At 40.4% G+C, this 27,835-nt stretch overlaps 1 protein-coding gene across 1 annotated transcript; it reads left to right on the forward strand.

The window, feature by feature from the left end:
* On the forward strand, nt 1–27,835 carry tacr3a (tachykinin receptor 3a). Its single transcript, XM_070981318.1, has 5 exons — nt 1–371; nt 4,150–4,338; nt 6,480–6,630; nt 24,529–24,725; nt 25,726–27,835. The coding sequence occupies exons 1-5, from the start codon at nt 4–6 to the stop codon at nt 26,063–26,065; spliced, it is 1,245 nt and encodes a 414-aa protein (XP_070837419.1). The 5' UTR covers nt 1–3; the 3' UTR covers nt 26,066–27,835.

Raw genomic sequence — 27,835 nt, forward strand, 5'->3', positions numbered from 1 at the left:
AGGATGGCGGCTCCGCAAAACGGATCCAACATAACGACGAACTACACCAACCAATTTGTGCAGCCGCCGTGGCGCGTCGCTCTCTGGTCCGTAGCCTACAGCTTCGTGCTGGCGGTGGCGGTGTTTGGAAACCTCATCGTCATATGGATCATTCTTGCCCACAAGCGTATGAGGACAGTGACGAACTACTTTCTCCTAAACTTGGCGTTTTCGGACGCGTCAATGGCCGCGTTCAATACTTTGATAAACTTTATCTACGCGGCACACGGGGAGTGGTATTTCGGGGAAGCTTACTGCAAATTCCACAACTTCTTCCCGGTCACATCCGTGTTTGCAAGCATCTACTCCATGACTGCGATAGCTGTGGACAGGTGGGCTTACGAAATGCTGCAAGAACAACATTTAACGAATGAGTGATGATGTTACATCGCCACCACCACCACCACCCTTCTTTCTCTGTAGTCTAGGCGATCAGTTCCATGTGTGATGTGTGGGTGAATGTATTTTTGTTTGTTTGTTTTTTCTCTTTAGTTTCTTATCTGTGTAAATCTTTTCTTTATTGGGATAAATTAATAATAAATTTTAGTTTGTGTATTGAAGGGCAAAATGCAGTAAAGCCACTGAAGTAGAGTATTCAGTTTTTCAGTTTTTATGCAGACTACCTTCAACACAACTTAATCTTAATCATCAAAGAAGCAATCCGGACCACATACTCTCTGTATGTGGTCTGGATTGCTACATTAATATTTCAAGCTAGACATCATGTTTAAAAAAAAAAAAGGAAAAAAAGATGGAAAAAATCCTTGTCATCTGAACACTTTGATCTCAAGCGCTTCACGCATGATTTTATAGGCATCTCCTTTCTGATTATTCCACTTGGCTAAGCTGTCTTCCACCAGCAGTGGCGGAAAATTAAATCTAGCGCTTAAAAAGAAAAGTCAAATCAGCGTTTTGTCTTGGTTGAAGAGAAACTGCGCTCCATTTGGAGAGACTGCAATTAAAGTCATTTGATGTACTGGCTTGTGCCCTCATGCTCATAATAACTTACTTATATGGAGTCTCCATCAGTGGAATTCAAATTCCATTGATGGGCATCTTATGTGGACTTTGTCTCCCACATTATTTCATCTGAGTTTTTGCTCCCTGCTGATTTAATTGCACATTTATTTCAGCTCCCAGTGGAGGAGGGGCGAGCTCCCTGTTTGTGATTTACATTATTATAGCGGAAAGGTGGTTTCCCAGCAGGGGGACTGCCATCTCACCCACCATGGGCCTGTTCCACACATGTATTTTTACGTTTCACTGCCAGTGACAAAGCTGTTGTTTTGCAAAGATTCTGCACTGCAGCGAATGACTCTTTCTGTGCCAGCAACTTAGAAAGATCACCCTTTCCTCCATGCCTTCACGCTCTCTGATTCTCTTGTTCTCTGTCACTCATTATTTATCTTCTTTGCTCTTTCTTTCTTTCTTTCTTTCTTTCTTTCTTTCTTTCTTTCTTTCTTTCTTTCTTTCTTTCTTTCTTTCTTTCTTTCTCCACCCCCCTCTCATTTCCTTCGCCTGTGGTTTCCAGTAATGTGGTGATGCTGTTATCACCATCAGCAGGGCTTTGATACTGATCAGTGGACCATCATACGTCACCATGTTTGAATAAAGGGATTAGACTGATGAAGGAAGCAGCCACAGGTCGAACATAATGAACACAAAAAGCATGTAGAAGTCGCATGAGATGCAGTGTGTGTCTGCAGAATACAAGTGTCACGGTGTGTTGTGATATTGTGTGAGGTGTTTTCTTCCTCCAATACTTCTCCTTGACACACAAAGGAAACAGCGCATTTCCTGAGGCCGTGCTCATTTTGGCTCCTCCACAGCAACTTCCATGCATTTGTATTTTTGGTCTGCAGTGTCCGTTCGATTCTGTCAACTGTGTACTGAGAAAGAGAACATCGGCATGACCTACGCAATGTAGATGTAACCTCCGGTCATGCTTTTCGTAACCTCAGTATGGTGCTGTCTCCGCTCTGATGTCTTGAAATGGCATGAGGCCACAGTTCGTGATCATCTGTGAATTTGTCCTTCCTGCAGACTCTGTGCTGCCAAGCATGTTTCCTGAGGCTCTGCAGCAAAATAAACTCCGGTTGCTGTGTGAAAAGGAACTGGCGAAGCCTCAAAGCTCCTTATGATACCACGGCCGGTGACTTTTTTTTCATTTCTCACACCTTTTTTTCCCTTGTGTTGAAGTTGAACTGTCACACCATTACTTCACCTGTATATACATGCAGGGAGAACTGCAGATGGAGATGAAGGACATACATCTCCGAGAATAAAAGGTGCTGATTTCCATAAAGGGTCAGTTCACTATAAACTCATGAAAATATTGGTTTCCAGTTTGAGTGATTTCTGCCTCCACCCCATTACAGCGAAAGTTAATGAAATGGTTTCTTGCTCAAACAGAAATGGAAAAATGACTTCTTCTAAATTAAACAATAGCACAACGTCTTCCCAGAGGCAATGTTTCTGTTATGCTGGATAATTCACAGCGCATATATTGAAGCTACTCTGAGAAGCTGCCCTGGAAAAAGATGTTTAAATTTGACTCCTGTCAGCACTGAATTGTGGTGACAGCAGAAATGTCCGAGGTGGATTTCTTCATGTCCAAAAAAAGCAAAACAAAACAATCTTCATGACGACCATTAGTGGTGCTGTGAGTGTAACTTGGGTGAACTTACCCTTTAAGTATTTTCTGCTGTGCGATGCTGTGAAGTGAGGGGGGCTGAAACGTTAAACATACTCCTCCGCTCTGAGGACATTTAGCTGTGCGCCTAATGTTTGGCTACTTGTGCTGGAAGTCTCATCCGACGTAATCTCTGCTAGTCAAACAGCAGGCGGTGATGAAGTGAGTGTTTAGCTGGTGTTGTTACACCGCGGTGACACGGTTTCAAAACAATATGTCGCCTGAAAGCTTTTTGCAGCGACAGAGTCCCAGGTTGGGAAAAAAAGAAAAGAAAAGATTTATTAATTTGCTGCTGTAATGTCTCTGTGAACATGGCCAGTTGTTGCTGACACTTCAGTGAATGTGTTTTGACGTGTAATCATATTCATCTTATTCAAGAGTTCCTGGCGTTACATTGTGATTATTGTTCAGTGGTTACAAGTTTATTAGATCAGCTCCCATTGTGTGAGGTGGATCCCAAATAACTCCAGACTGCTGTGGCACATACTTGATTGGGCATCTAACAAGCTATTCACACACTGCCATCCAAAAGGCCCAGCGAGACACTCAGAATAATGGCAAGCAATTACTGATGAATAGATGGGGCATCTTTGTTGTTGTCCCTCAGAGAGTTCCAGCCACTGAGGTGACAGGACAAGGTCGATTCTTTACCGTCTTATGAAGATTGAATTAGCGGCTCTGAGTCTACGTAACCACCCATTGAAACTCATGCTGCATTCTGAGTTGGGTTCATGTTTGTCCGATAATCTCCCATCATTTATGAGTGTTTCTTTGTGTGGTTCAAACAAAATCTCATCACAGTTTTTTGGAATGAGTTATCCATCAGTTTCCCTGAAAGTCAAAGACCACAGCACAATAGGACCTTTACAGGCTGCAGAACATCCATCCATCCATCCATTTTCCATGCCGCTTATCCCTTTTGGGGTTGCGGGGGGGCTGGAGCCTATCTCGGCTGTCAATGGGCGGGAGGCGGGGTACACCCTGGACCGGTCGCCAGCCGATCGCAGGGCACATACACGCAACCATTCACACTCACACTCACACCTAGGGGCAATTTAGAGTCACCAATCAACCTAATGAGCATGTTTTTGGTCTGTGGGAGGAAGCCGGAGTGCCCGGAGAGGGCTGCAGAACATTAAATACAATATGAAATGTAGAGAAATAAAGTTAAAATGGTTGAATCATCCATTGATTTTCAGGTCAGATAATTTATTTACAGAGTTAATCACATGCAGCACTGCTTCCCGAGGGGAATCTGAGGGGTGGGACAACATTATTAAAGTGATAATATAGAAAAATATATTTCTTTTGCACTTGTAAAATCTATAATGTATTTCTCCTGGTTGTAGATTAAATTCATCAAAAATGTAATATGTTGTCAAGGTTTTAAACGCAACCTCCTGCCCTCTGACCTGCAGGTACATGGCCATCATCCATCCCCTGAAACCCCGCCTGTCGGCAAAGGCCACCACAGGAGTCATCGTCTGTATCTGGACTCTGGCCGTGGTCCTGGCCTTCCCTCTCTGCTACTTCTCCACCATCCGAACTCTGCCCCGAAGGACCATCTGCTACGTGGCCTGGCCCCGCATGGCTGACGACCCCTTCATGTGAGAAATATTTAGTTTTTACCTGCTTTTACACAAACTGTACCCAGTGTATCTCAGTTCTTTCCACCTCAGCTTATTGCTGCAACAGCTTTGTCTCCATGCAGCTTATTTTAACAGGCTGCTCCATGCAAATTAATTACAGTGTAATTAATATAATTAAGATGTAATTTACACACAGTCCTTGTGAACATTTTTCACAGTAGAGAGGTGAGAAAAATGGCAGAAACTAATGTGAGAAGAGCCAAAGGAAACTGTTTTTTTATATTTACAGTGGGAGCACATTACCTGTGGCACATCATATTGACAGTCACATAATCAAAGGAGATGAGGGAATAAGTTGCTTTGCTGTAACAGAAAATTCTTTCTGTTATTCTTTCTGCCAAGATGCAAGTTTTACAAGATTTTCACGATTTTTCCTTGATGTTTTTTCTCATTTGTGATCGTGTTTTGTGTGATACATCGTCTCCAGGTTATATTAGACATACAATCACAAGGTGCATCAAATGTTAGCGACTTCACATGTGATCACACAGATTGCTCTCTTTTTATTGAAGGAGCAGTTTGGCGTTTTGATGTACACCCTTGTTTGCTTTCTTTCCAAGAGCTAAATGAGAAGATTGATATCACTCCAATGTCTGTACACTAAATACCGCCAGTGGCAGCTTAGCTTAGCATAGCACAAAAGCAGGAATCAGGAGATACATCTAGCTGAGCTCTCTTGCACAAGGCACAGCACCTCTCTGGAATCTTTGGAGCTGGTCAAGGGGTGCTGATTGTGCTTTTAATACATAGATTTGTTTTGAAACTTTCATTTGAGTCTTTCTGCAAGTTATCGCCGTGATGGATCACGTTTGTTTGAAACTCCACACGAGGGGTACAAGTCAATTGTCCACAGAAAAGAACAAGCAGAAGGTTATACAACCACTTAAGAACTGAAATATTACTGATAAATCTGTCTTTTACTTTACTCTACTGTAATAATAATACTGTCAGCTTGATCTCCTTCTTCTTGCCTGTTCGAGTTATGTTCAACTGCCTCTTGAATCCAGTCAGAAAGAAATACACATCTGCTTGTCATCAAAGGCACCAGGGAACTTTCTGTAAGGCGACTTCATCGCAGCAAGGGCAGCTGCTGGAAGCGAGTGAACGAGTTCAGCTCAGTCTTACCCAAGATCACTCCACCAGGCCCCAAAAATACACAAACACTGACAGTGATGGCTACCGAACCACCATCCCTTACTACGTCTGTTGATGAATCCTGTTAAAAATACTGGAATTAGACATTTTTTCCACGCTGGACATTATGCCAGAATCTTACTCCTGAATCAACTGGCTCACCAGACTGACTGCTGGATGTAGCTTCATATTTGCTATAAAGACATGAGAGTGATAGCGATTTTATTTAACTCTGAATATGCATATTTCCTTATTAATCATTCTCTTGTAGGTTTCAGGTGATGTGGTTTTCTCCCATATTACTGGAAAGCTGCACCAGGTGAAAACTCTACGACAACGTTTTGTAATCTGAGTAACAACGGCACAAGTGAACAAAGAACAAACAATTCACCAGCCCTCCAAATTAAAGAGCGTCAACAAAGCATGTTGTTTTTCCATTTTCTCCAGAATGATGAAGCGTTTTCTTCTGTCTTTCTGACACCTCCATCGGCAGGACAGCATATTCTCCAAAACAAATCTACAAATCACTGCTGAGAAATAAATCTGTTTTATGATGAGACAAGTTCTGCTGCACTGTGGTTTGGTTAAGTTTGGGCACAAAAATCTGCTGATTGTCGGCAGGAAACAAGCCTTACCCTCTACTGGAGCCCCCCCATCCATCCACCCACACCTCTTCCTACTCCTGACTTTGCATCCATAATTACAACAGTCACTTGAACTAAACCATATGTATGATGTTTTTGGGTTGTTGAAATGGCTGAATTTGCTTCTCAATTAGTTACAATGTAGTAATTAGTGTCGACACTCAAAAGCTGAATTAAACCTACGTTCATCTTCAAGAGGTACTGTACAGTAACTATACACGGCTCAACCTGCTTTGAAGTATGCAAGCTATATTTTGTGTATGAAATGAGATTTGGGTATAAATATTTTATAAACTCTCTTTCCTCTGTTTTCCCTCCAAGGTATCATATCATAGTAACAGTCCTGGTCTACGTGCTGCCCTTAGTGGTGATGGGCATCACTTACACCATCGTGGGGGTGACTCTGTGGGGAGGGGAGATCCCCGGAGACTCATCTGATAACTATCATGGACAGCTCAGGGCTAAAAGGAAGGTAAGCATGTTTGAGGGGAAATAGTCCAACATTCAGTCAGATTTGAGCTGGGGGGGGGGGGCAATAAGAAGCCAATATGCCATTTTGAAATTTATTTGCCTAAAAAAGGGAGTAGTTTTTGTAACGCTTCAAGTCATTCAGAGAGCATTTACCCAGCCAGAACAATTATCTGTTTACTGTTTCTGTATATTCACCTTTAGGACTTGGATTTAAGCCTTTATCGCTGTTAATTTAATTGCTGTCGCTAAAAACATTTATTGACTAAAGGGGGAAATCCCAGACCACCACCAAATCTAATTAACTGCTGCTTGTCCTGTGATCTTGGTAATCTGTTGTTAAGTGCTGATAAATAACATCCAGAAACTTTTACAGAAACTCCCTATTAATGATTATGTGCAGTTTTACATCTTAATATTTTACATGTTTAAATTAACCAAAATAGTATTAAAGTTATTAGACATGCAGTAGGGCAGCACATTGTTTTTCTTCACCAAAGCAAGGAAATACATGGAAAATAGGAATATGACATTGAATTCCCAGTGTTGAGGTTGACAAGAAAAATAATCTTGATTAAGCTCAATAATTAACATAATGTAATTTTCTATGTCAGGTGGCGAAAGCTCCCAGGCACTTATTATTTTACACTTAAAAACATCAGCTGCAGATGAAAGAAATAATCACTGTGTGTGCAGCAGGTAGAACCACTGCACTGTGACCATTTCAGGGAAGAAAACCTGGATTGCACACAACCTTTGTGGCTGTCACTTGTCCTCAATCAGCTGTTTGTCCATGCGTCTGGACAGGCACAAGCTCTGAAGACCAACAGTGTCTCAAGGCATTGAGTTTGGCTGTATTTTGGTGGACGTATCTGACACCAAGACCTTTATGTTACAGGAGTGAGGAGCTCATTCAAGACATGCTCAAGACACCAGATATAACCAGAACACATCTCGCTGCAGACTACTAGGTCATAAGATGGTGATAAAGGCAAATAAATCAACTGCTGCAGGATCACAGACACATAAAATCACACTTGGCACAAGCAGCGTCACTTAATTCATAATAGATGTTATGCTCGCATGGTGAAACAGTTCCAAGCAAACAGTGGTTAAGATTAAAATTAAATGTGACTCGGATTTAAAGTGCGACTACTTCACCTCTGTAATAAAACACACAGGAAGGAATAAGCTATTTAACAATTTACAGGCAAATAGAAGCTAAGTCATTTTCTAGCATTTTGGATAGCATGTGTGGCACTGCATCCTTTTCTTGCATCTCTGGCCACCATCATATTCCAAATGTCTAAAATGAATTTATATTAAACTGGATGTTAATTACCTATTAATTACTGAATATTGTTTAAAAAAGCATACAAGATAGTGAATAAGTCCACTCATAGCCACCAAATACTCACATTTGATCCACTGACACAGCTTTCATTATATGCTCACTCAGCACAGGTGTCAAATGACAGATGGTGATTGGTCACTGCAAGCAACAGGACAGGCTATGTTACTGGTTAACCCAATTTGTTTTGTTTGTTTAGTTTTCACAGTTGTGTTGCTTCTGTTTTCTGTCATTTTATGTTGGCTGTGTTTGCGTGTGTGTCTGGGGGTCATTTTAATATGTCGGTGAACTTCCTGTTGTGCTGCTGTGTGATCTTCAGTCTTTTTACCATAATGTCAATCCATGGTTGCTCCATTTGATTTTTTTTTTTTTTTTTTTTTTTTTTTTCAAAGAAAAGCTTCGAAAATGAAAACGGTTTCTACTGGTTGAATGTTATTGTGTGTTAATATGTTTTCCTGCCTGCTTTGTGTCACTTTATTTAACTACTGTGTAGTCAAAACCTATAAGGGCCATCAGACAACACCAAGAGACATAAAGTCAGGAATTGCTGGTTAAATCAATGCTTTGACATTATGTCCGTTCCTCTTTATATCGTATTGTCATTAGAAAACAACACAGTGTTTCTAATTTGGTCAGCCAGCTGCATGTTTTCTTTCCTGTGGCTGCCTGAGCTCCCTAGCACCCATACAATTGTTACCTATGAATGCAGAGTCTCTGCCTTTATGTGCTTTCACCTTTTCACTAAGAATCAATATGGGCATCACCACAGTGGTCATTATTTCTGAGTCCTCTGGCCAGAAAATGGGTATGTGTAGGACTCCCTTCTGCAGCTGTGAAGATCAATGAGTAAAAAGGAATATTTGCGTCCGGGTGTGTTTGGTTGTTTGCACACAGGCCAATTCAGGCATACAGCCTGCATTTTGTTGTTGATTCCAGTGCTGACTTCAGAAGCCATTCGCATGTATGAATTTGAACATTTTAGCATCAAACTGGAGATGAAGCATGTTTGTCTCTCAACTCCTCTCCTGTCCTCATCCCTGGTCTACATTGAACAGTGTCTTATTTTTGAGGATGAATGTCATGCAGGTTGAGAGGTTTATGCTTGCAGGCCTCTGGTCAGAAAATGTTACAGAAAGGAGATAACAGCCCCAAGCAACACCATGAAGCATCACAAAACTAACTAAAACGGATGTTTTCACTGTGTTCCAGACAGCAGACTCCAAAACACTCAATAAATAATTATTTTGAAAGTCCAGTGTCCATACTGACAAAGTGATGAACTCAGTAAAACCTTATATATATGTAACACCAACTAATCCAAATCCAATGAAAAGGGAATAGAGTTCCAACAACAACAACAACAACAACAACAACAACAAAAAGGCATGCAAGGTCCAGTCCCAGACAAAGGTAATCCAGGGAGACACTCACGAACTGACAGGAATCTTGATACACCATGTACAAGGGACGAACTGACCAAGACTACATGCAGTATACGTGCTACCATTAGCATGCTAACATGTGCACACTGATATACACTGACAGTTAGCAGGTGTAAAGTTAACCGATGTCACCATCATAGTTTAGTGTTTTAGTTAATTAACTAACATTTGTTAATTAGCCCTAAACACATATCAGAGAGGAAGCTAATGGGAATGTCTTTTTGCAGGTATTTAAACCAAGAATTGGACATAGTCAGAGTTATTCCAATTCATCCTGAGGGGACATAAATGTGTCACATTCCAGGCGGTCCATTCATTAGTTGTTGATATATTTTGCTCAAACAAAGCCACAATGATTCATCCTCTGAGGATCACAAATGTCTCCACTAACCCTCATGGAAAACGGTCTTTGAGATGTTTTAGTCAGAATCAAGGTGATGGACAGACCAACTGGCACTGTCATGCCTGGACTCATGCAGCTAGCATGTCAAAAAATGGTTCTATGTCCAGTGCGTATTGAAGAGTTAGTCACCCACTGAAGGACTGACAGAGTAATTATTCTTTGCTGCTGAGATGATGGTGGTCAAGGTCATTATGATGTAATTTATGGGTGGACTGAAGTAATGATGCAGGAAGCGATGGTTTTGTACAAAAATAACCCATAAAGAGCGCTATTATTTCTCAAGATCTTTCTCAAGTATGTTCGAGTGTTTCACCTTTGCGATCATCCTACTGTGCAGGTTATACATGTCATGAGGTGATAGGAAGCAAGAAAAAGCTCCATCATTCAATGATTTCTCATCATCCACAAAGCAAGAAAGCCTCAATAATGAATTGTTTCGAGTTAATCCATTCTGCCACAATCACCACACCACAGATGTCCTACTTTAAACTCATGCCTGCGACTGTGCTGTCCAAATTTCAATCTCAAGTGCAACTCTAATGACCTATCGCAAGTCTGCAGTACAGCTCTCACAGACAGTCTGTGTTCGACTTGTGAGCACCATCGATCGCCCATCTTCCTTTCTCCCTGAAGACAGTACAGTGTGTGCGTGCATGTGTGTGTAGATGTATGGATTGGAAGGGATTATCTCTACAAGATCAGATTTTTCCAGAAATGAAGCACAGCAGTGTTAAGCTGCAGTGATTGTGAGCGTCGTGCTAACCTCCAGCGCTAATGGGACTGTTCTAATCCTGTCAGGACAGGTGTCAATTGATCCATCTGTCCTGAGATAGACAAGCATTGGGGTGCTCAGTTAAGTGCCCAGGTCTATTCCGTAATCGAAATCAGTAGAAGCAATTTACTTCAGGTCACACTATTATATAGCAGGAGTCAGCTGCTTTCTTTTGAGAGTCATTGCTGACCTGTGGCTGAGTACTGTGGGGACAGCCACTTCTCCTGAGCTCTTTCTTCTCACCAGCAATTGTCTGTATGACAAAAATTGAACCACTGTTTTTTGTTTTTTTTTCACAAAATGGCAAATACGCCTGCTGAAACACTTGGTGTCAGGTGTGTAATTGCTGACTCCAAAAAGCGCCTTTGTTCACGAAGCGTCTCGTAAAAACAGGGTAGTTGCAGAAAGAAAGAAAGAAAGAAAGAAGGGGGGGGGACTGCACACGACATGCTTCTGTGAAATTATTTTTCTGCATTTATTCCATTCTGTAATGTCCTTCCTCCGTGGCAGACCAGGAGTTGTGGGCTGCCAGCCGACAGCGGCGCCCGAGGACCCAGTTCCTTTCTGTCACCATTGGTCAGGTGGTGATCTTCTTGCATGTTTTTAGTGTTTTTTTTTTTTATGGCGGATACCCCAGGTGAACACGGGGAGAACATGCAAACTCCACACAGAAAGGCCCCTTTTTCCTCAAGCAGCATGCACCGAAGGCATGGTGGAGGACACGCTCCAAGTGCCCACAGCGAGAATCGAACCCGGGACCTTCTAGCTGTGAGGCGACAGTGTTGCCACCGTGCCACCAAAAGTGTATTAAAAGTGTTGCACGCTGTCGGGAGACACTGAAACATGAACATGTTCACAGCCTGGTACATTTGTACAATTGTTATACAACTCACTCACTAGTGAGCAACCAGGCTTCATTCAGCCGCCTCAGCTCCACCCAAGCGCCTCTTTGCCCATTTTTGAATCATTACTTGGTCAGGCACTGCCAAGAGGGCGATGGCCGGAGCCACTGTCACTGAGCTCTTGAGTAACCTGTGGGTGACATCACAGACACCACATCCATATTTCATACAGTCTAGAGATATAACTCTAAAAAACTTATTCATGCTTTATTGCCATCAGTGGATACAATGGCAATAACAAATGAAATATGTTGTCATTGTGTAGATAAAGGGGATCATTTGGCACCTGAACAGACACAAAAAGGAAAGTCAGGAAGGCACGTAGCAGACAAGACAAAAATGTAATTAGCAATCTTTCAGTTCTTGGTTGTTACCACTCAGGAAGACTGACAGTTCAACAAATACTGGCAGAAACCCTGGTGCTTATTTACTGGGTAGGCAGGTGAGTCTTGATTGCTTGATTGAGGACAGCTGTGGAGAGGAGGCTGGGCTCAACCTGTTTATCACTGAGGGAATTTTTCAGTTAATCTTTCTCCTCTTCTGCTTTGCTCTTTCTTTTGTTACCTTTGGTTTCTGCTAACTGAGTTTCTCTCTTGTTTATTCACTTAGTGGCATTCAGGAGTGCGACTTGCTGAGGTTTGTCTTCACAATGTCACATTTCAAATTGTTGGCGGGGCTCACTCTGGCTTTAAGCTAACTAATGCATAGTCATTTATTGGATTAATGAAGAAACATAAATCTAGCGCTCTAGCCCCAAGACTGTTTTGGTCCATTACAATCTAACTCAATATCCGTTTTATGCATTAAGAAGCTCATTAGCATGTGAGTTTCATTACTTAAAAAAGCAAACAAAAATGTTTTTCTCATCCACTCTCATTTGTTTCCCACTGCTTATGTTAATTTATATGTGAAACACTCTAGCATAGCACAGCACAGTGGGTTGGTAGAAAGAATTTACTTCTGTTTCTTTTCCGCTGTTCTTTTCATTATTTTTGTGCTCATCACTTTGTAATTTTGTTCCTTTGTAGCACCTTAAAAACTAATTGAAAGCTACCCATGAATCACTGCTTTAATACAAGTAAATACTAATATTTTTACTCCTAGTGGTTCATAATGTCTACTGCAAGGCCTTCATTAGAATAGCTATTGAGCCAATTAGCTAATTGCACACAGGTTACTGAGGCCTCTCACATCTATAGCAAAGGCCGAAGAATTATTTTGGCTGTGTGGGCGGACAGTGACCTCTCCTTCAGTCTGCTGTTATCTTTGCTACACCTGTTAGGAAGGGATGACTTACACCTTTAACATATTATTAGTAAAGTTAGGCTACCTCACGTAATGGACTGCATAGCTTGCTACCCTTCAGCTGAAGTAATAAAAAGATAGTTCATTGTTCACTTAACTACCAACTCTTTCTCCTAGAAGTGTTACTGTTATATACTAATTTCAGGCAAATATATATTTCATTGGTTGCTCATAATATCTGCAATATTTGCGTGTGGTAATTAGAGCACAAAAGTCAATGTTTTTATGGTTATGTTCAGACACTGATGGTACTTTTAAGGTTATGGTTAGGAAAATACCATGGTCTCAGTTTAATACAGAAAAAGTGGCTTGAAGCACAAAGCCGGAGGGTTTATTTCATGAATACTCTACACAGTTCACAGGGTGAAAGCCACTTGATAGCCGTGCAGCAGCAGCCAGGCGCCTGTGTGTCTACACAGGATGTGTTCAGGCACAGTTTTCAGAGTAGGTCGTAACACCTTTTCGGCAGTGCTCAGAGCTCAACATGCATTCACTGTCATTACGTTTGTGAAACAGCAGAAAAGACTCAGGTCAGGCTCGTATTGTGCGAGTGAAACATGCAGACAGCTGTACTGATTCAAAGAGAAGTGGATGACTGCCCACACGCAGGACCAAATGCAAGTGCACGCAAAACCCAAGTCCTGCATTTTTACAAACCGCCATCCACCCCAACCATTGCCCTACAACTTATGTTCAGTAAAACAACATACATAACAATTCAAAAAATGACATTGAGCATAATCCAGGCAGTTATTATGTTTTCTGGGTTGGAATGGGTGAAAATGATGAAAATTGATCGTAGCTCATGGACACCGGATGGTACCTGTATTATCTGATTCTGTATCTGAATCCTACTATGCGGCCTTCATGTGTGATGTTCTGCTTGCAGGCTGACCTCAGTTGAAGCATTTCTGTCTATCACACATTCCTCCCTCGAGCTCTGTTACAACCCAGCTCACTAGGGGGAAGGAAGTAACAAAAAACAACCAGATGGAAATGGTTGAAATTAGTTATTTATTTAAATCAAAGTGTTTTAAATTGTTTTAGTACACAAAAGGCAAAAGGCCAAGACAACGAAAAGAGCAAGTGGGTGCTTTTCAAACAAATGAAATAATCAAAACCAAAAGAGAACTCTCCAAAAATGAGATCTTATCTTAACCGCACAGAATAGAAATAAAACCCTCTCAAATGAGGCCTACAGTAAAAGGTGAGAACCAAGAATCAAAATACAAAATGAATAGCACCCCTAAGCCTAGTGAGGCCAACAACCAGTATCTCTAGTGTGTGCAAAAATCAATCCCCCCTCTAACCTAGCTCAATTCGAGTGTGGTTGCCAAAACGATAAAAGGAGCAGAGCTCTGACAAATCTGTCACAAAACAGTTGGATCTCTCCTGTGCTGAGGATTGGTCACCAAAGATGCCAGCCACCGACTGCCAGGCTGAGACAACTCTTGTAGCATGCAGGAAATAACAGCTTGCAGGCGATTGGGCAGCGGCTGGCTCTGAGGAGGAGTCCGGTTTCCACACCCCTTCACCTGCAACCACTCACACACATGCAAGACACACACACACACACAAAACACACCCAAAACAGTGGCAGCCATAACAAACTCCCTAACAAGGGACCAAGTAAATCCCTGCAGTCTAGTTTTCACCTTCACATATAGAGAACATGCTCCTTTTCTCTTTGTCCCCTATTTTCCATTATGTAGGATTGATATGAAATTACACAGACGTGTCTATTAGCCAGGCTGCTGTAGGTCAACTCTCTGTATTTTAGAGGCGTGAACACAATCACTTGAAAATCTACTTCAAACCTGATGGAAGGGCTTGGACAATAGTTACTGCAGGATGCAGTGATGTAGCTTGCACCTCTCCTTGTTAAAGGTGCAATATGTAAGACTTGTCCACATGTTGGATTCATGCTCTAAACCAATAGAGAGCAGCATATCACCAACGTCACTGCTAACAGCTGCTGTTAGCTAGTTAGCTCAGTTAGCCATGCAGCTCACAGGCCTATCTTATGCTATTGAGTGAGATGTGGTGTCGGTGAAGTCAATGAAAGTAAATGAGAAAAAACATATGCTTTTCTCATAGATTATGTCAGAGGTGCTTTCACACATGAAAGAACGACATAGTCAATTCATCTTCTGACCACGGCAGCTAAAATAAACTATTAAACAAAGATGTACTGTCTGATAGCAAGGATAAATACTAGTGCTGTCAGTCAATTAAAATGTTTTATTGCGATTAATCTCATGAATGTCATAGTTAACTCACGGTTAATTGCAAATTAATCGCACATTTTTATTTATTCTAAATGTCCCTTGAATTATCATTTTAATGCTCTTATCAACATGGAAAACTGGATAGGCTTGCTTTGTGCAAATGTTTTTTAATTGAAAACAACAACGTGTAGTGTTATATTTCACACTAACATTCTCACTTTGAGCAGTCATTCACATTTGAAGCAAAATCTCACATGATTTAACACTGTCATTAAACAGATGACAAAAAAATAAATACTTCATGACAAAAAAGCCCCTTCAACAACCTTTTCTAAGGGATCAAAACAAGGTGGTACAAGATAAAGTTACAAAGTGCACTTTATCACTATTATTGATAAACTAGGACTCAGGCTATAGTGCAGTTAAACCATGGCTTAAACTTTCCTTTCTTAAGTTTCCTTTGAACATAATAGCATCCATATGCCTCTGCTGAAAGCCATCCATTGTCGCCTGGTTTTGACAAGGAGGAGGCGGAGAATTCGCATTTGCCGTGTGTTTGGCCATCAAGTGGTATTTCAGACTGGATGTGCTACGGGGATAATTCAGTTCACACAGACAATGCACACAGATAACTTGTCTTGTCAGTTGACCCATCTGGCAACTTTTTGAAACTACACTTTCCATTCAGAATCTTGTTCGCATCCATTCCGACATTTTGCGCTTGACATCCACACAAACTGGTAGCCTATTTTTTTTTAAAGCTAGCGAGCAGGCAAGACCAAACACATGCGTGGGGCGTGCCTATTGTTTTGTTTCTGGTTTACAACCTGTCGTTTTTCTTACGTAACTAGCAGTGGCCACAGCTGATAAAAAAACTATAAGTTCACTAGGTCACAAAGAGCGTTAATCTCGCGATTAAAAAAAATGATGCTGCTAAAATTGATTAGCACGTTAATAATGCAAGATTTTTGACAGCACTAATAAATACCATTGCATGATGATGATTTGATTTTCAGATTTGTAGTACTTACCTCCAGGGGCTAACCCTTGTTAATCATAATAAAAGTTGTATTTTTTATGAACATTTCAATTTGTCAAACATCATATTGTGTTAATAGTAATGAAGATAGTGTGTTTTGATTTTGGAGGTGTGCGCACACTCTTCTTTGTCTTGTGTGCACAGAAAACATATATAACATATGTCATTATAGTCTGTCATGAAGAAAGGCTTCAATATTTAGGTATAATTACATTCATGATTTTGCATTATGCTAATCTGAAAAACTATTTATCATGAAAAGGTTTCTGAGTGACAGACACAGAGCATCCTCGTAATCACAGAGACTCACCGTCACTCCTGCCTGTGAGGTAGAGATGCTGTGCTGCTGCCGGAAGAGCTGTTGAATGAGATTACAGAATACACGAGATTCATACCATCATCAGTTCTGAATTAGTTTTTCATTGTATGAGAAAATGGACGTGTGGCGAGTGCATGAGTATCATGATCAACACGTGAGGCATCCCTCATCCACTTCCCTGCTATCCTCCTGTTATTTTGCAAGAAAACAGCCATGGCTGTGAGAAATTATTGCGTTAATATTGATGGAACTGGTGAGTAATTCACTCATTCTCACACAGACTCATTCATGCGTAGCAAGCCGGCTGCAGATGCACTGCAAGGAGGATTTTGCATGCCGATGTTTGCTGTCAGTGGCTGCGCCCATGCAAGAAGCATAACCATGTATATGTTCTGCTGCAGGTAGAAAACAAAATCCAAAAAGAGGAATGTGTCTGCCACTGTTCCTTAATACAAAGACAGACTAACTAACTAATAGCATCAAGTCACGCAGCATTAAAGCTACCCGGGAACGCCACCCGTGGAAGTGAAATTACTTAGTTTGGTGACTTGTCACTAATAGAGGAAGAACTCCTGGCGCTACCAGCTAATCTTTGGACAAAGGCAGACTAGCTGTTTTTGCTAAAATAAGCTAAGATAACCGGCTGCTGGCTGTAGTTTCATATTTTACAGACACATGCGGAAGTCTTCTTGTCTAACTTTTGGCAAAAAAGTGAATGAGAGCATTTCCCAAGATGTCAAACTATTTGTTTAACTTAAGTTCTCTGTGTACAAGATTTTGGTCTTCTTCTTCTTCTTTCCCTGAATGTCACACATTTTATTTTGCATGGCTCTGTGGTTATTTTTCATGTTCTCTTAGCATAATAGCACTAGTAATCCTGCGCTACAGAACTCTTGGGTACAGTACAATTACCATTATTATTCTTATTATATGACATGATTTTTTTCTCTGTTTTTGTCCCACTGGCCTTTGTAGTAGTCTACAGAAATCACAAAACATCAAAGTGGTAGAAACAGATCAGACATTGTGCCTTTGAGGTCTGCTTTACTGTATATAAATGTCCTGTATTTGTTCTTCACTCAGCTCTTATTCCCTATGCTCTGTCTGAGCCCGTCTGTGTTGGATTTTCAACTTGAATCCAAATAAGAAACCTTCAAAGGGTCTCTGAATGTGCACAGATACTCTCATGCAAAAAGTGTACTCTCACTTGTATTAACTGGGTAATTTTCATAAAACCTTTTGAAATTATGCATCTGCTGTGACATTATTCAAAATTGCAGTGTCTGGTCAAAATGATGGCTGACGCAGCATTTGTTTATCTTTTTCTTTCTTTCCTTTCTTATTTTTATGTAAAGCACATTTTGTTTTCCCTGTTTATGAAATATGCTGTATAAATCCAGTTTGCCCTGTCTTGTCTGTCTAAATTGGTTTGCTTGAGCTTTACATAATTGGTGGAGAACATACTGTTAGTGTGACATACTAATACAAAAATTAAAGTCCTATAGCTGTTTTTCAATAATTCATCTCTAAGTCTTTAATGTTTCACTGGCGTGTATTCAGAAAGTAATGTAATGTGGGTTTACAATCAATATCTTCCAGCAACCTACTGTAGAAAGAAACCTCAGCCAAGATCAAAGTTTATAAACCTTACTACACATATACGGTAACCTTAAAACCCATCAGTGAAAGTGCAAATAAGGCTGATTTGTTTTTGTTCAATGCAACCCTCCTTTAGTTGTTCATCCCTCACTTGGATTCCTCTTCATAGGCAGATGGGTGTTGTTGGAGATGTGCGTGATGTGCAATCATGTGGCTCCCTCAGTAGTTAGACTTTTCTGCAATTCCTTGCCCTTTTATAAAATGACCTCTGCATCAGGAACATAGATAAAAAGCCAGAGAGAATTATTTTGGTTCTCTGGGCTAAAAATCTCTCAGTTTGATCACAGCAGAAAAACAAACCAACGAGTCCAGGAGGAGAGCGAAGATAACAGAAGTGTGAAATATTACAAAAAAGTCATTTAGATACTTTTTATCATAGTTATGCAGATGTGTCACATGTTCAAGCAATTCTAATTACTTACTGGCAACCTTAAAGGCCTTATATATTTTTTGTTTTTTGTTTTTTTATTTTGTTTATTGAAATTTGCCAGTGCTTAAATTGCCATTGTCATTTTAAATTCATGTCATTTACAGTGGATTCATTTTGACAACAGCAGTATAAAGATGTTCTTAAAAGACTCCTGCAGCAAAATCCATTCGCTGCTGTCAATTTGTGTTCATATTACTCTTGAAATGATATCCTGTCCACTCAAACAGAGATTTGTACTAAACTGCAAACCACTTTGAACAAATCAATCTTTTAACTTCAGCATTTCTGGTATGACATTTCTGCTCATTGGACAACATTCACACTTCTTTTTTTAACTGTTATCACGTTATAGTGCCCGCTTATGATCTCCACAGTCAAAAACGACAATGTTCAATGTCCAAAACTGAAATCCTACTCACTGATCCCAAAACAAAATGAGAGATGCTGTTTAATGATCTCGGGAAATTGACTCCCTGGATTAAATCTTAGGTTACAAATCTTTGTGTTAGCCTAGACTCAGATCTAACCTTGAAGTCGGAGCTGCTGTGCACTGGCTTCCTGTAACATTCAGGATTGATTTTAAGGTCCGCCTCCCCGCATACAAAGCCTTCAATGGACTCGGACCAAGCTACATCGCTAACTCCCTCATTTATTATTGCCTTCAGGAACACTGCGATCATCTGCTGCTGGTCTACTGGAGGTTTCGAGCAAATGTTGTAAGAAAATTGGTGATGCAATCTTTGTCCATTACGCCCCAAAGCTCTGGAACACAGTCAGTGTCAGTGGAAATTTGCTTTCTTGGTTGTCTGTCATCTGCAATAAAATATAGCAGGAATACAAGACTTTCAAGCTTTTCCTTTGAAAACCAAGAGCTGCACAAACATGCTCCATCCACTTGAGGACTACTTTTATCACTCCTGTAGTTGTTTTTATCAACCCTCAGGAGTCTGAGGCCTGTCAGCTGGTTTGTAGGTAGTTAGACACGCCTTGACGTTTTCATATATATCAGCTTTGAAAAAAACACATATGCTTCTATTCAGCACAAACTCAGCACCAATAATCTGAGAGCAGTAAGACTTGTATATTGTCAGAGGTGCTAAATGATTCGTTTGAGCTCTTGCTCTTGTAAACGTAGCTGCTGGCTTCACATTGGTGATGAAATCATTCGGAAAGTTTATGTGGTTTGTAGTGACACTATACAACTGTCATGACTTTTGAGTTTTTAGTTTAGTTCCTGGTTTATTTAGACAGATTTCTCCTCATGTGTCATCTTTATAATATGGATAGCTTTATTTGCAAATGACCAAGAGTTGGTTTCTGTCTCAGACTGAGATGTGCATGTTGTTCTTTTTATTCCTCACATAGTTATACAAAATAAATTCACTTTCTAATCATCGATTTTTAAGCAGAAGATTTCAGACAATTTTATTTATGTTTCTAGGACAAAAACTTCAGTTTTCAAAGCAGTTATGGTGAAAATTGTTACCTCTCTATAGATTACACAATGGGCTATGAACAACTCTTGAAAATGAAAACCCCCCTATTTGCATGTTTTTCTCAGTTCAATGGTGCTCTGTGAAGGTTTGAAGACTTTTTAGGATTACTTTCAGATAAATTCAAAGTCATCATATTGCAGATATATCCAAGTCCCTGTGAGCCACAGCACAGCCAGAGATCACTGAGTGTGACCAGCTGTGGCTGTTTCACTTCCTGGTCCTCGGCTTATAGAATATATTATTCTTAACTCTGCTGTACTTTTGTGTTGTTTTTATTCTGTTTCCATTCTCATGCCTTTGTATCTTAAAATTTTATGCAATTGCTCTTCAGCTATTTGTTTCATTATAAAACACATAACTGTATAACATATACCACAAACAAGACATCTAAAAACACAAACCCATTACACTCCGTCCAGCCATTTTTCTTTTGTTGTTTGCCTCTCTGATTGGTTCATCAACCAGACTTTGTGCTGCTCTTGTTCTCATTTTGCAACAGTTTGATGTGAGTGTCTGTGATTAAGTGAATTCTTAATCACCATGTATGCAAACAATAGAAGTCTGTGGCATAGGATAATCAGCATGCAAACAAATGATTTCTTCTTTTTTTCCAGCTGGCAGAAACAATTATACCATGACTTTTGTTTGATGTCCACACTCTCAGCTCAGTTTAGGGCTTTATAGCATGCAGCCATGCTATTGCCATTAACAATATCGTATAATATGAACACAGGACATCGCTTGAAATATGTGCTCAGACATTCCCATTATTCCCTATGATGAAGAATGGGTAGTAGGGGGAGCAGCACCTTTCAACATATATATTTTTTTAGATGTGCTCACAGCCCTGAAGACAGTCCAATAATGTTTATGTAAGCCACTGTATGAGTTCACCTAAACCTCCTGTGCCTCACAGGATATTCTTTCAATATTACTGAGTTAGCCGTGCGAGGATGAGGCTGTGGATTCTGTCCTTCTATAATACCGTAAAATCCAGGCCATGGGGGCCAAGATTTTGTGCAAGACAATGATGCATGCTCTGCTTTGGCATTTGCAAAACTTTTTTTAGTTGTCTGTGTATAATGCACAATATTTTAAGTGTCACTTGTTCCCATCTGTACTGCTGCACAGTTTGCATATAATTTCACATCTTCTGTTGTCGTATGTGTAGTCTCCAGAAGAGGCTGTGGTCAAGCAGACGCATACTTCAAATGTTTAAGAAGCCAGCGTCATATAAAATATCCTGTGTATACACAATAACTTATACTGAGAGCAGTTCAAATATAGACTGTTTAAGAGCACTGAGCAAGTGTGTTTCTCCTCCACATTTATTTACATATTTAACCCATTGAGAAATCAGATGAAACTTTCATCATGATGGAACAACATACTGTAGCCTTAAAGAATGCATTATCAAGAAAGCAAAGAGTGCAACAAGATTTCCAGTACTTGCAATCAAACAAATGATTAAAATCACTTGTAACCACACTGTTGCACTGGATGAAGTGTCATTACCATGAATATGGCCACTGAAGTTTACTTTCAGTCCATCCCACACACACTGTTCTTGCTAGAACATCAAATATGTATTAATCCACAACTGAAAATAGTTTACATCGAATGCACAGTCTCCTCCTGTTTGAGTACATTTTGCTGAAATCTACACTGACCCGCTGTTTCAGGGATTTAATGAGGCCTTTCTAGAATTGAAATGCATTTGTGACCCGGTTTCAAAGATTTGGAACAAAAGGTGTCAGACAGACGGTGAAGGGAAGTGTGAGAGTATTGAAAGTGGCACACACATTTCTTGGCTTCTTGGGATTTGTTGACAATAATAAGAATATAGATTAATGCAGCGTCGCCCTTTAAAGTAACAAAGAACTGATTACTGACATAAGATTTATTCAGTCATTCTCAGTCAGTAGTCGTATTTGCTCTGAGCTCTGAGCTGTCGATCAATGTGACATAAATAATGTATGTTTGTTCCTTTAAAACTAGCTATGAACATGTCAGCTGAAATTCAGTTTCACTACTGCAGACCTGTGGATTTGACTGACACAGTGCATTACTTTAAAATAAACAAAACACTGGACTGTTCACCTTCCCCTCTTCTCATTGCTGTAACACACAGCTGGAGGATTCTTTGGGAAGAGAACTCACATCCATTGAAAACATTTACAACTGCTTTGGTTTTCACATCTTTCAATTACTCTTCTCACATCAGTTTCAAGCCTGACTCGTATCTCCTTGAGAGAATCTGAGCCTCCGTTTAACATCCACGCTGTTGTCAAACAAAAGTACTAATTGACTGCTTCACTGCTGTTTCGCAGCCACCTGGCACAGTTTACAGCATGGCTCGCGTTATGCCATAAACGTCTTTGAAACATGCACTCGAAACAAGGGGTGGCAGGACTTGTGTTTGGATTTCAGGGGGGACTCACTGATGTCTGCTTTGCCTCTGGTAGCATTCCTCTGCAGCCTGCCGCTGACAAGTCACACAGTATTATGGATTGTTCCCAGATAGCGCCCAGAGACGAACTGCAGCAGTTCATTCAGTTTGCTTCCAAATAGAAATAGACTGAAAGAGTCACTGGAAGATAGACAAATGGACTTTTTAGAACTCTAAAGATTGGCTTACAAGTCAATGATCAAATGTCATTAAATGTACTCGGTGTTAAATAACTCACATGTTTTGGAGTAATGCACATTTTCTTTATTCTGCATGCTGTGAACATTTGCACATTCCAACCCCTTAATTTCAAACAATGCGCAGCCATTTTCATCTGAAAAACATATATTTTCCATAATTTCTATAGATTTTACACATTTTTATAGTATATTTTTGACATAACTTTTGCAGTCCTTGATTTTTCTTTTTTGTTCTTTCTCTCTGTTTATTGTTATGCACCGACATACCAAGACTTGGTAATAAACTTGCTTCTGATTCTGATGAAAATACGCTTTAGATTTCCACTGTTCTCTCTCTTTCTTTCTGTTCTTTCTTCTTTCTTTTTCTTTTAACTAATACTAGACAAGTCACAGTTTATGTCCAGTGCCAACACAGGTACAGAGCTCAGGTACAGGTGCAGTAGTAAGGCAGTAAGGCTGTGGAGCTCAGGGCGGTCGATGGACATGGAGCAGGAAGCAGAGCAGTGTTTAACCATAACTATAATCTTTCCCTGCTGTAATTGTACCACAGCAGCCATGCATAGATGCAGAATTTAAATATGGACATTGTTGTCTGGAGAGAGGTTGGTAAAATGATAAAAACTTGCATTTTTGGTTGTTTAGTTTTTATGGCATTTTAAATGAGACCTAATGATGGAGATGCTACTTGCAACACTCGGCTACATTTATGATCTAAAATCATTTTTATTAGCATTACCGTAATTGTGATTTCTGTTAAACCCATAATGAAGTGTTCCCAAAAGATTTACGTTCAGTTTTTCAATTTAAATTCCATAGCAGATTAGTTTTAGGGCATCTGTTCTCACAGTCCTGTTCATGCTCAACAGACCTAACTCTGTCTTTACAGAATACACAACACAGTGTAATGTCAGTAAGACTACATTTTAGAGATATAGATAGTGTTTGGTATGAGACAGAACCTCTTCTCCAGATACGCCTCTCTGGTTTTAGCTTGTAATGACTCTTCAGAAAGGTATCATTTCTAGTCATTAGTCTTTGGGTTTTTGGCTTGAGACTTACTGGACTAGTTGATTTTGATATTGGTGGTCTATGACATTTCACATTGCTTTACCTTTCATGTCAGAGCGAGACTTACTTCACAGCATATTTTCTGAAACCGGACGACGCTGACATTGTTTATCAAAATGCTTTTAAAGCCAATCTTCCTCCTCTCATGTCAGACGTAAGAGCACTGCAGATTCATACTGGGATGTTCTTGTTTTATGCATCATTGTGCAATGCTTGGTATTTTCAGATGGCCCCCGATATGACACGACCATTTCACTGGTATCAGTTTATCTCTAAATGCATTCACTATCCTTATTATTTAAAGCAATTCTTTGTCCCTGATAGTTCAGATTGTTGTGTAAGATGCTCTGATCAGCTCCACTTAATGGTCCCCTTTGGAAAAAAGCTTTTATGTTTAAGGATTCATTATAATAATTTACCTGACTTCATTTGGCTTATTTTACAATGTTTCCATCTCTTATCTTATTACAAATTGTGTGTGTTTTCTTTAATGATAGTTTGATTATTTTTCCTATGACAGCATATCCGTCCTATACAGTAGCTCTGTTCTTCTTTTCTTATTGAGTAGATTGCTAGACTGCATTGTTTTGTTCTATTAGTGTTTGTTCTGGGACCCCCTTGAAAACAAAATGATACATCTGCAAAGGTTCATCCTGATGCATTCATGTTCATTTCTACTGACCAGAGTCAGAGAGAATGGCAGTGATTTGTGCTGATTTTTGTTCAAACTTCCTCTGGCTTCCTGCTGTCCTTCACTCTGCTCCCTCAGTGCTCACAGGACTCCTCAGCTAACAGTTTCTGAGTGCTCCTCTTCATTGTTCAATCGCTCCCTCTTGCAGGTGGTGAAGATGATGATCATCGTAGTGGTGACCTTCGCCCTCTGCTGGCTGCCCTATCATGTCTACTTCATTGTGACGGGTCTCAATAAGCGTTTGAGCAGGTGGAAGTACATCCAGCAGGTCTACCTGTCAGTGCTGTGGCTGGCGATGAGCTCCACCATGTACAACCCCATCATCTACTGCTGCCTCAACAGCAGGTGAGTAACAACAGAGCTGTCAGTGTAAAGAACTGAACCTCACCACTGCAGCACTGCTACCAAATGATACAGCAAAAGTGGAGTTGATTGTGTTATTACATCACGTCACTGAGTGTAATGTATTGCCATTACGTGTGTATTCATAAGATAAAAGTTCAGCACGGTTTCATTTGTCTGTGATAACAGAAAGAAATGAGCTCATTATATCTCGTCAAATCATCTGGGATGCATAAACTGTTAAAACTCTGCCACGGCAAAGGAAAACTAATCAGTTTATCAAGATTAGTTGCATGAGTTATTTCCATCCCTGTGAGTTTTATTCTGTTTTTTTATACGTGTGGTCCAGGTCTCACTAATATGTGGAGTCTGACAAATGATGAGGGTCATTTTGAATCATTTGTAGATATGACAATAAAAACAACGTTTTTTGTGGATTCAGTACAGTTGAGAACATTACTGTGGAAAAACAGTGTTTTTCAGTGAATAGTGAATCTATTTAGTACATCACTCAATTACTCATAAAAGTGGATTTGATTGTTAATCCTTCTCTGAAGCGTCTAACACTGTGTCAGTGGTGAATGAATACATCATCAATGCTTTCAGAAAAGGACCCACAGCCAGCACCTCAACTTCTGTCACTTTACTACTGAATGCTCTCTCTATAAATACTGCACTCAACACCAATTTACCTCTTTCCATCACTGCTCAAACATGTAGAAATGCGTCACTAAATGCCTTTTTAAAAGCTTCAGGGACACCTGAATTCAATCTCTTCTCTTCTGAAGAGCCAACTTTTGATACAGAACTATAGTGTGCTGCTTTGTGCAATAGAAAACACACATTTAGCAGAAAATACCGTGTTATTAAAACACTGCTAATTTAAATATATCCAAAAGGCGGATTTATTTGTATTTATTTTCCATTCCTTTTCTCTCCCTCTCTTTCCAAACTACCACCTGCCTCGTGCTTGTCAACTTCCCCCCTCCCCATGTGGCACCAGGTTTCGAGCTGGCTTCAAGCGAGCGTTTCGTTGGTGCCCATTCATCAAGGTGTCCAGCTATGACGAGCTGGAACTGCGCTCTACACGGCTACACCCAACACGCCAGAGCAGCATGTACACGCTGTCACGAATGGATACCTCCATGGTGGTGGTTTACGATTCTGCCGAGGGCGATGGCGGAGCTGGTGGCGGTGGTGGCTCTGAAAGTAAGCCCTCCCTGTCCACTAGGAAGAAAAGCTACATCACGTCTCGCCACACGGAGATCACTGGATGCAACAGTGATGGTGCAAAAACACAAAATGGAGGGGCTCAAAACTCTCAGCCTGAGGAGTTCTCTTGAAGGGTGTTGTTGCAGGCTTACACTCAGACATACGCTTGTAAGATATGTATTCACATGCATAATACACTGTACATACAAAGTGCACGGGTGTTTGCTTAATTTAGACTGGTAGGCATTGTATCAAGGCAGAAGTGGCTACTTAAATGTGCAGAGAATATATAGAGATTATTTAATATTTTGCCTTGATGGACTATTTATTTTATGTTTTTGTTGTTGTTGTTTTTTTTAGATACTCTGGAGCATGATGCATGGATTACTGAGCACGCTCCCTGAGCACAGACCCCATAGCCCATGGTGTCAGTTTAAAGTGAATGTTAGCAGTTCTCATTATAAAGACACACAGCTCACTCAAAAGTAATGATGTCCCTATATTAGCCGATACAGAGTGTGATACATGCATGAATCAGGTGATACTAGGATACTAGTAAACCTACATTAAAAGATGGACAGCAGTCTAAATGTATTTCACAGCAGAATTGCTCTGCTTCAAGAAATAAAGTAAGTGTCACAAGTTTTTTTTTTCCAATGCCTGTCCATAAGATTTTAACATTGAAAGTATTTTGCATAATAGCTGTAGAGAGGAGGATTGCTGTGGATCCAGGGGCCTGTTTCACAAAAGCCATTTTTGAGCTTACAAGCAGATCCCGAAAATTGGCTGCGTCACAGTTCACAAAAGACTGTTCCAGATACATCTGAGCCTTACGGGGCTCTTTTATCAGCATGCATGGCTTGCAAGCATGGTGTTTAGTTTGAAACGTCTCAAAAATAAACAGGAGGGGAAATTTGGTGAAACGGGCCTCTGCTTTCCTACAGGTTGCCTTCACATCCAGCATAAACAAACTACTGAAGTTCAGGATTTGTTCTCAAGCAACAGCATAACTGTAGAGTAATGGTTAACCTGCAAAATAGCTCAGAAAAAGATGCAAAATGTCTCTTAACAACTGGCGTAGGGGTGGTGCGCTGGTGGGGATCCCTTTACATCTCTGTGCTCAGGGGCCTATTGTCTCATAATCCATCTGTGCTCAGGAGCAGCCTTAACAACACATGAGGTGAGCGATGCGTGCCTCCTGCAGTATGATCATTTAAATTCCAGGCACTTTGCATTAATCCCAGGTCCCCTTTGCATTAATAAACCCCTGTTAGTAGCTGTTCCTTCTTCTGCCAAACATTCAGCTCTGATTGAGATTAGCACATAAACAGTCAGTGCCATGCTGCTTCATTAAGGTCTCACCTCCACAGTTCAAGTAATTTCTAATTAAATTAATCAGCTCTGTTTGGAGATTCGCTATTAAAATATATGTTGGGAAGGTGATACCACCCTATAATGGAGAACATCTGAAAATACATCATGGTGATTGTAATTATGGAAGTATGTCGCAGCTTTCATTTCCATCTGTAAGTGTTTACTGTGAACTTTATGTGCGACAGAGGATGCACTCTGCATCGGTTTCCCCTGGAAGCCATGAATGAGCGACAGCACCAATGGAATAGTTGTTGATTGAACTCGTTTTGGCTCTGTGTGGCTCTGAGTTTGGCTTTCAGTTATGTAACTGTTGTAAGAAACATATTTCCTGGTACTTGGTGACGAGCCAGAGTCCAAATCCAGTATACATTTGTTGCATGTCAATAAACAGGCTGCTGGAGAATGAGCAGATTGAGAGGAAGCTAACCAGCTAGGAGCTTGCGGAGCAATGTTTCTCATTTTTACATTTCCAACAAAATAAATAAAGGAACCTGGGGACTGAAGCACAGTCAACCTTTGTTTTGCCG

Source organism: Chaetodon trifascialis, chromosome 2, assembly GCF_039877785.1.
Source record: "Chaetodon trifascialis isolate fChaTrf1 chromosome 2, fChaTrf1.hap1, whole genome shotgun sequence".
NCBI lineage: Eukaryota > Metazoa > Chordata > Actinopteri > Chaetodontiformes > Chaetodontidae > Chaetodon > Chaetodon trifascialis.

Bases quoted from the DNA above. Each gene is read 5' to 3' on its own strand.
- tacr3a (XM_070981318.1), top strand. From the start codon at position 4: ATGGCGGCTCCGCAAAACGGATCCAACATAACGACGAACTACACCAAC. The intron at 4,339-6,479 runs GTGAGAAATATT...TTTCCCTCCAAG, and splicing joins ATGGCTGACGACCCCTTCAT to GTATCATATCATAGTAACAG. The intron at 6,631-24,528 runs GTAAGCATGTTT...TCCCTCTTGCAG, and splicing joins AGCTCAGGGCTAAAAGGAAG to GTGGTGAAGATGATGATCAT.